We start from the raw sequence: 10,415 nt of genomic DNA, 5'->3' as shown, positions 1-10,415 counted from the left end.
TGTTTTCCAAAATATCCTAAAACGGACAAAATAAACTTAATAGATTTGCATAAAGCTTAAACTATATAAAAGACGGAGGATATTAGCTACCCATTTTCTAGATACTTTAATTACAACCAAAAGACAACTAATAATTTACAATTCATAGTTGTATTCGGCTAACTATATAATTCCAAAAGAGTCGTGCTACTGGAAGCACCAAAAGCAAATATCTCAATCTACTCGAGCTTTTTCTTTGCCTTATCTACATGGCCTGTAAAAATGTGAACAACTAAAAGGGTAAGAACATAATGCTTAGTGAGTAAACGGGAACTACTAACTACTAAAGCTTCACAAATGTAATCCATGGAAGTCAGTGATCACGAAGGATGTAAATCATGTAATAAGTAATCATCATTCGAGAATCATACATCTGAATATCAAAGTATGCAACAAATAGATTGTGTGAAAGTCAACAATTGATATGTACTGCCACCGAGCTATCCCGGTCGTGGCAAGCACAACAATATATATCATAGATATCATACAACCCGAGCTATCCCGGCCAGTGGAATGATCTACCCACCCGAGCTATCCCGGACAGCGGGGAAAATGACCGGACTCTAACACGGTCAAATACGCACCATACTCGAGTAATCTCAGCTGATATGGGCTTAAGCATGCCTCCCCGGGTGAAACACAAAGTAACCACCGAGTAGCATGTATGGAAGGATGGAGTGCAATAGCCAATATCCTCTTAAAATTGATAGGGAGACATAACATGGATGAGTGTGGAGGAAAGTAGCAAAATAGATAACACATGTCTAGCAAATAGCAAGTTAAGTAGCCCCATAAACTCACAGTGCTTTTCGATACTCAAAAATCGAGCCAACTTAGGCTATACGTCCATATACGTCTAAACATCGTCCAACGGTCACTCTGGAAGGACCAAGTGAGCTTATTTAACACCTGTATTATGTACTTAAAGTTTCATAGAGATCCGACAACAAAAACTTAACCAAACTTAATTTAAACTCATTTTAGGCACTATAATTCACAGCTCAAAATCAACTTTTTATCAGTTTTTAGACGCAATTATAACAAACCTAGAAGCCTTATTTATAAAAGGTGTCTAAAGTACAGGTTTAGATCTACATATAAGCTTTGTAAAATGTCCAGAATCGTAGAAATCTGAGCTACGGTTAAGAAGTTATCGTACATTCAAAACAGCAACTCGGATAGATTTGGTGCTGTCAAATTCACCAACTAAATAGGCTAAAATCCATATTTTAGATTCAATCTTTATTCCAACAATAAAAATACCATCTAACCATGTTTATATTATTGTTTAAAAGATCGATACTCAAGAATTTCACCAAAATAGCCATTAATGAAGAAAATTAAAGTTCAACCTATATTCTTCATTTTCGAAAGCTCCAAATCATCAATCAAGCATCATAACAACTTAGTTAGGCTATAACCAATCTAAATACAACATATTACTAATATAACTCAGATTACGTTTCATTGATTTCATCTCTAACTAGCTTCAAATCAAGAGATTAACCAATGAAATAGTTATACCTTAATTGGATGATGAATTTGGCATAAAAATCAAGCAAAACCCCTTGAAACAACCTTGATTCACCCCTATGAAGCCAAAATCACCCTTGGTAGTAAGTTTTGGAGATGAGAGTCTGTTCTGGGTGAAAAAGAAGGTAAATAACATGTATAACCGACTTTTACGAGTTAGGGCTGAGTTGACTCGGCTGAAAACTGGGTTTGACCACTAATCACTAAAAATCGCATAACTTTTCGCTCGGACCTCCGTTTTTGACGTGGTTTTCGCTCACGCGTTCGTAAAGAGATAATCTACAACTTACAATAGAAATATCTAAAAAATATTTTCCAATAAAAGTCAGTTTTTATGTATCCGTAACGTAGATATTGATGCTTTTGACCCCTTTTTTTCCAATTGTTTTACCCCGGGCCTCATACGATGATTCCGACTATTTCATATATAGTTTATTGCATTCGGGTTTGCTTCCAAATTTTACGTTTTGATCACATAAACACGTATAAAAGGGGATAATTGCAACGTATTTGCGAAAGTGTATGTTACACGACTAAGGTTTCAGAAGCCTTAGCAGATCCGAATTGGATATTAGCAATGCAAGAAGAGCTGAACCAGTTCGAAGCACTCAAAGTCTGGAGATTGGTACCTTGTCCCAACAATAAGACGATTATCGGTACTAAATGGGTATTCAAAAATAAAAAGGATGAAGATGGTGTTGTGATCAGAAATAAGGCTCGGCTCGTTGCTAAAGGATATAATCAACAAGAAGGCATTGACTATGACGAAACGTTTGCCCCGGTTGCAAGGATTGAAGCAATAAGAATGTTTTTGGCGTACACGGCACACAAGAGCTTCACGATGTATCATATGGACGTCAAGACAACATTTTTATATGGACTTCTCAAAGAGGAAGTCTATGTCTCACAACCGGAGGGTTTTGTTGATCAATCAAAGACGGATCATGTCTACATCCTTGATCGAGCACTTTACGACCTTAAACAAGCTCCGAGAGCCTAGTATGATATGTTATCAGAGTTTCTGGTAAAGTCAAGCTTCTCGAAAGGTAATATTGACACAACTCTTTTCATTAAAAAGGAAAAGTTTGATATCATTTTGATACAAATTTATGTAGACGACATAATATTTGGATCTACAAACCCCAAATACTGTAAAGACTTTTCTGCCTTGATGGTTTCACGTTTTAAAATGAGTATGATGGGTGAGATGAGCTTCTTTTTAGGCCTTCAAATTAAACAATTATCTTCGGGTATCTTTATTTGTCAAACTAAATATATTTTAGATATCCTGAAGAAATTTAATATGGAAAACTGTGATCCATGCTGATCCTTCTAGAAAAGCTGTTGATCAGAAAACATATAGAGGCATGATAGGTTCTTTAATGTATTTGACGTCTTGTAGACCTGATATAATGTTTTCAACACATCTTTGTGATAGATATCAGTCTAATCCAAAGGAGTCCCATCTAAGTGCTGTTAAGCACATTTTCCGTTATCTTAAAGCGACTGCTAATCTTGGACTCTGGTATCCCAAGGGTACTGGTTTTGAGCTGACAGCTTATTCAGATGTAGACTATACAGGCTGTATGTTGGACAGGAAAAGTACAACAGGACATCTACAGTTTTTGGGAGACAAGCTAGTCATTTGGGCATCAAAGAAACAAAACTGCGTTTCCATTTCCACTGCCGAAGCAGAATATGTAGCTGCTGCAAGCTGCTGTTCTCAAGTGCTATGGATGCAGACACAACTCAGAGACTACGGGTTTTATTTTAATAAAATTCCTATTCACTGTGATTCCAAAAGTGCTATTGCTATTTCATGTAATTCTKTTCAACAYACTAAAACYAAGCATATAGATATCYGGTATCATTTTATTAAAGATCATGWAGAAAAAGGAACCATTGAACTGTATTTTGTAAATACATAATTTCAATTAGCTGACTTATTTACGAAACCTTTAGATGAAAAACGCTTTAGCTTTCTTGTATCTAAGTTAGGTATGTTAAATTTGAAAATTTGAATTTTTATTAAAAACAGTTCAATTTATTGAATTGTGTTTAATTCAAATTCAATTAGTCAAATATCTGTATTTTTTAAAATACAAGTCAGTGTTTCAATTTTTTCTTTCTGATTTTAAATTTCTTGATCGTGGGAATCTATATTTGAGAGGAGTGTGTTTTATTTTATTTGATCATATTTTGAGGGGTGTGAATTTTATCTGTTTTGAACTAACAGTTTATAAGTGTTTGGCCGATTTTATCTAATCCGGACAATATCTGTCCGATTTATTGAAAATCCGGACAACACTTGAGCGATTTATTGTCCGATTTAGACATCCGGACAAAAGGCTACATGATAAACTCTTATCCGGATAAGATTAGATATACTTTGCAAAGGGATTCAGCGGATTACTAAATCATTGAATTCATTTGTTCGATTTCTTAAATCGTTTGTTGAGTAATTTTTTTCCAAGTCTTTAAATCGTTCAATTCTTGAGCGGTTTAATTCTTAACTTGAGCGATTTATCTTTCTTCATTGAGCGATTTATCCTTAAATCGGACAAGTCTTGAGCGGTGTTCTTCTAAATCGTACATGCCTTGAGTGATTTATTGTCCGGATTAACACTTAGTTGATTCTTATTCCATAAATCGGACACCTCTTGACCGATTTATACTAATCCGGATAAGCTTTGAGCGATTTAAGAATCTGAACGGTTTTTTACTTTGACTATAAATATTCGACTCATTTTTACTTTTTACTTTTTATCCTCATTTACTATTCATCATCTTTTCCGCTCGACTCTCTGGTTTATCGCTCAACTCGTCTACTGTTCCATCACTTTGCTAATCAAGGTTTACATCATTTGATTATTTTATACATGTTCCTTAATCGTATTGGATTCATATTGGACATTCGGACTGATTGGACTTAATCTTTGTTTTACTTCGTATCGAATCTTAAAATGAATCATAAAAAGATAAATATTAATAAAATCTGTTTTATCTTTGTTTGTGTGTGTGTATTTTGATTTCTTTAGTGTGTGTTTTGATTCTTTTAGTGTGTATTTTGAATTTTTAGTGTGTTGAACGGATATCTCACCGGACAAGGTGATCGGAGTTCACTCCGATCAACCTTAATCCGGTTGATGATTGTTCGATTTAGTTCGTTTTCATTTAAACTTAGTATTTTTTGTGTATGTTTACTTTGTTGTCCGAATTTATAATCCGGTCACAACCTTTATTTTCTTTTAAGTGTGTTGTTGTTTCTTTGTTGTCCGGACTTCTAATCCGGTCAATTTGTTTCATTTTTTTTCCTAAGTGTTTTGTCTAAGTGGTGTAGTAGTGATTTTTTTGTTTTGTTTTGTGTTTTTTATTTTTTTATTTTTTATTTTTTTTCTATTTCTAGTTTTAATTTTTTTAGAGTTTATTTTTTTTGTTGTGTGCTGTATTTTTTTTTAATTCAAATTTCTTGAATAAAATGGATACTAATATTTTAGAATGTTTACAGGTTAATGGCGGAACAGCAACATCAATCTGACGAGGAATCTCATGTTCCTTTCGTCAGATCTGATATTATTTCAATTCACCCGCCCAACCAACCTATTCCTTCAGAAACCCTTTTCCCTCAAATAAAATACTTAGACATAAAGCCAAACAACCATACATTCTCTTTTGTGATGCCAGCCGAATACCCTATTATACCAGAAATCCTGAAAGACACCCAATAGCTTATTCTTTATCTGCCAATATACCTTTTCCGATGGTGTATCTAAAACAATTTTGGGGTACGCTTACTCTAGAAAAGGACGGAGACACTATCTATTTCCAAGGAGAAGTAGACGAATATGTCAGTCGCCTGACATTAAAATGATTAAGAAGAATTCTTCGTTTGCCTGGTCCTGGATCTACTGGTTTTGAAGACTTCGTCTCTAATGAACACTTGTGCATATATATTAAAAGATTAGGATACTCTGCTGAGTTGACTAATCCTACTCAGTTCAAAAGAAGATTTCTACCTTCCATATGGCATCTGCTATTTTCAATTCCAAATAGATGCCTGACATCGAAAACTGCAGGCATAGACACATGCAAGAGTTCGTTTCTAAAGTTCTTTCATGGAATAGTCTTTCCAAGAAACTATGACTATGCGTTAATCATATGGAATGAACTAGTAGAGCTGGTTAATGCAAAAAGATTTCCGTGCAAAGCAAGAAAATTTGTGCCTTTTCTGAGATTTGTGCAATTGTTTATCAAGGCCATGATGAATGCAAACGAAGATATTCCAGCCAGGTCAAAAGCTGAAAAAGGGCCTACATTTGTCATGACCAGAATAAGGCAGCACACAGAAGTTCAAAACTTGGATTCCATAATGGCTATTCCACCAGAACTTATCACTTTAGCTGATCAGACCACTCAGTGCGTAATAGACTATAGGTGAGTGATAGATCCAATAGCTCAACCAGAACCGGTTAAACTTGCCCAAGGATCACCCCATGTCTCAGATGTGAGAGAGGTTGAAATAGAAGAGCGTGTTCAGGAACAGGGGTTACCTGAACAGGGAAGTGAGTTGAGAGAAAAAGAAATTGAGAGGGGTGAACAGGCGGGGGGAGCGTCTGATCAGCAACGTACTTCAACTGTCAGTACTTCCACAACTTCCTGAAGTTCGGAAGCTACTGAATCCGACAATGAGGCAGATTCTGGTGATGATCAWGATGATGATGATGGAGCAGATGATCGTGTTCAATCTATTCCTGCTCAAAATATTCCTACTCAGAATATTCCTATTGGAACTTTTGTTGATGACATTAATGACATATTTCCTGAATATTCATCACAACAACGTTGTCAAGTTTACATTCTTTGTCATTCAACGTTGAAGTATGCGATGATTACGATCGTATATTTCAAGATTTATCTGATGAAGGAGGAGATGAGGGTGTTTTTGTCAAAAATGAAGAGAGGTTGAGAGAAAGGGAAGAAAAAGAATATGGAGAGGGTGAGAGTGGAGCAGAAAAAGAAGATCAAGCTCCTTCCCAAGCTGAAACACATAGCCGGGCACCCACATCTGCTACTGACATTCATTCTTTGAATGTTAGTATTGAACAAGACATAGCTAGCCTAGCTATGCAAATGCAGACCCCACCCATCCACTCAACTGGTTCTCAACAACCAGTTGTTTCAATTTCACAAGGGGATAGAGCACAACTGCTAACTACTTCTCATTTGGAGAATGTAGTTATTGAAATAAGTAGGCCGCTGCCCCAGCCTACGACTTCGATTCTGTGCACCTCGTGTCTAGAGCCGATACACATAGGTACACATGAGTCTGGAGCATCTGTTGCTCAAAGTGCAGTTCTTCGTGAAATTGCCCAAACGACCGGAGTGATGTCTTTTGACATTCCACAAGGACAGGTCAGAAGTCCTACCAATGCTAACATTATGCCAACATTGAACGTAGGCACAACAGTTTATTCAACTGTTGTTACAACTGGTAATCTAAGTGATCCAGGTGTGAGTTTAAGGTGTGAGTTTACCTGACTTCGTGTCAAGGGAATATTTAGACGGTGCCCTAAAGGCTGTTCAAGATAATTTGGATGCTCAAATGGCCAGTCTTAAAAGACTTTTGAAGGGAAAGGAAGTTGTAGAAGAAGAGCCACCATCTGTGCCATCACCACCACATGTACATGAACCGTCAGTACCAGATCAATCGGTGGATGAACTTAAATCGTTATTATATGCAAAATTTATGGCATCTCAAAATCCAGACGTTGAAGATGCATATTTGGTCTATCTCTTACGTCAACAGTTAGATATTAACCCTTTTGTTCGAGCCTCAGAGTTTTTTGGCTTTTCAAGATGTGGTTACTGCTAGCTTCTCTAAAGTTAGTAAGTTAATCACATCCAATACCCAAGAAACTTGCAGGTCTCAGGCTATCTCTCTTAAACGAAGGCATGACGATCAGGATGATCCAGATAGTCATGAGGGGGAGAGAAAGAGACAGAGATTGGCCGAGTCATCTGAGCAAGGTGCAAGGGTTGGAGAGGAGCCATCAACTCAAGATGTTATTGCTGAAACCTCTACCCCAGAATCTATTCGGGAAAGAGTAATTGAGGCCATTGTAATTAAAGATGAAGAAATGGAGACAAGTCCTACGATCGAGCCAATGGTTGAAAAGCTGGCGGACTCCATGGTAGGAACAAAGATGTTCTTGGACTTGTCTGGCAACGTAGGTTTCAACAATATGTTCTCTACTACGCTGGGTGGAGAGAAAGATTTTGGAGAAGACATTGACAACATTGACGAGTCGACTAGGATCTATTTTGATTTTGAAGCTGATATAGATGATGAAGATCCAGTCTTTCCTGTTCAAGAAGACCGTCAGTCTGTTCCAGAATCTTCCACTGCAGTTTTACCTGATGTGTCAGACATTCCTGCTCAAAGAGAACAAGTTGATCCTACTTAAATCTTCACCAGAGATTATGTGCCATTCCATATCAGAGCAAATTTTCCTGGTTATGATCGAGCAAGAATCCGAGAGCCATACCTAGAAGATGTCTACTTTGGAATTTTCATCCGACATCGAAAAGCTCTGAGCGGTGATAAAGTTCTTGGCATTCATCGTCAGACCAAAGATTACCGCATTGAATACAGACTTCTTTTGAAAGCCAAGTGCCTACCAATAAGTGAAGTACGTACCAAGCATCAGATTGTAACGATTAAACAAATTGATGCTCAAAAGCTTTTAAGAATCTVGYATCCTGTATTTACAGTTRCTAGGCAGGATGGTCAGATTTGGAGGTTCAGCGAAGCAGATTTTTCAAACTTATATTTGGATGATCTTGAATACATGTACTTTGAACTCAGAAACATGACGAACAGAAAGGAAGGAGAACTGATTGCTCTTGAGGCTATCAAGAGATTTATGTGTTGTCATGTGAAGCTGGCGATGGTCATTGATGTTCAAATGGGCCTTGAAGACAATCAACAGATCATCAATTTGAAAAGACCAAATCAAGAATTAGAAGATATTGATGCTTATCTTGTCTATATGATTCTTGAAAAGTCAGAGTTCGGGGTCATCTAATATGCTCAACTTCAAGTAAAGAAATTCATGAGGTTTAGTGAGCTGAACAAATATTTTGATGGTACGATAAGATTAGTGAGAAGGGCACTTGACTTGAAAAGGGTAAACAATGACAGAGCTGCTGAATCAGAAAGGATGAGTTCCAAGAAAAGATATTTATTGGTCAATGCGATAAATTTGCTCGAGAAGAAAATCCAATACAGTAACGCTCTAAGAAGACTAGAGAAAATTGTTGGACTTCGAAAGACGAAATTTATAAGAGTCCAAACTTGAATCCAAAGGGGGAGAATGTTGGGTTTGAGTAAGAGCTTTAATGTTGTATTCAAGTTTCTCCTTAGTTTACTTACCTTGTAATAGTGTAGCTTTTCTATTTTCCTTAGCATAAATAGTATTTTCTTTGTAATTGTCATTACCAAGTAATTAGCAGATTGTAATCAAGATTTGAGCTGTAATTTTCTCTCTCTCAATCAAATCAATCTTTGATGATATTCTCTCTACTATTATATTCATCTTGATTCTTGAAGATCTTATCATGTTTGTATGAATCTTGGACTTCACACAAGTTGGTTTTTGGTTGCATGATGTTAGGGATTGTTATAACAAAGTAAAAATACTTTAATTTGGTTAATTGATGGTTTATAATGGTTACCAAATCAAATGGTAGTATTGGTATGTTAAAAAATGGTGAAATCTGGTGTTGTTGGTATGAAACAGAAGCTACTGGTTGTTTAAAAATGTGTATAAAATCAATCATTGATCCAATTGAGGTGTATGATATGTCCTCAGAAGCTGTTATGTAGAGTCTGAAAGCTAATTGTGATGCCATCAATAATGATGATGATGATGATGATGTCGTGGTTACTGATGTTGCTACTGCATATCATGAAGACCTTCATCATTCTACTTCTGCATTGGCAAATGTTGGTGATGAAGATGATGCAGAAGATGATGATGATGATAAGGATTTTGAACCTCAACTTCCAGATGTAGGCACTGATCTTGGTACTGACGATGATGACGACGATGATGATTTTTGCATCCAAGCCATCCCAAGACAACCAACAAAAGAAATCTCCATCCATAAACCTTCTTTCAAGGGGGAGAAATCATCAGGGAACCAACACTCCACTGACAAAGGCAAATGAGTGGCTGGAAAAAATCTTACCATCGTTCTAAGGGCTACGAGCCAATCTGAGGATGCATACTCCTAAGGTTTGTATCTCTTTCCCCAGAAGCTTAATCGCATATTCTTCTACTACTCTCTGCAACAACAAACCCTCCGGGTCTCTAAACCCATCTCCGATCTTTTGAAATCATAGAGGATGAAGAAGATGATGATAAAAGCCAACATGCTAATACCCAGAAAGTCATCTAGACAACCTGAGTATTTAATAGTTGATGAAGACCAGAGGATGGCTTAGCTGGTAAGTCAGCTAGACCAATCCAAAGTAAAAATTTCTTTTCGTACCTCTAGATGTGGTGAGTTTGATTCTTTTAGAAGCTGAACGAGAAGAATCCATGTGTGCTAAATAAGAGCTGAAGAACCATCAACAACAACTTAAAGACAGCTTGGAGTTAGCCAAGGCTCTAGTTGATCAGGCACTTGCAGAAGGGAAATTCATGAGGAAAGATCCTCTCAACGCTTAAGCCCAACTGATAGCAGAAGTTGAACGTGAACGTCAATGGGTGCTGAAGCTGAATGAACATGACCTCTCTTGGTGTAGAGAAAGGACCGAAAAGAGAATGTGTCAACATAAA

General features: G+C 36.8%; 1 protein-coding gene across 1 annotated transcript; it reads left to right on the top strand.

The window, feature by feature from the left end:
• Positions 1-5,941: 5,941 nt before the first annotated feature.
• Positions 5,942-9,802, top strand: LOC112504882 (nucleoplasmin-like protein ANO39). The gene is made up of 3 exons (XM_025108838.1): positions 5,942-6,006; positions 6,235-6,421; positions 9,458-9,802. The coding sequence occupies exons 1-3, from the start codon at positions 5,942-5,944 to the stop codon at positions 9,800-9,802; spliced, it is 597 nt and encodes a 198-aa protein (XP_024964606.1).
• Positions 9,803-10,415: the final 613 nt, after the last annotated feature.

This window comes from Cynara cardunculus, unplaced genomic scaffold, assembly GCF_001531365.2.
Source record: "Cynara cardunculus var. scolymus isolate 2C unplaced genomic scaffold, CcrdV1 Un_Scaffold_7220, whole genome shotgun sequence".
NCBI lineage: Eukaryota > Viridiplantae > Streptophyta > Magnoliopsida > Asterales > Asteraceae > Cynara > Cynara cardunculus.
The sequence above is the reverse complement of the archived record's forward strand: the minus strand, read 5'-3'. Positions and strand labels throughout refer to the sequence as shown.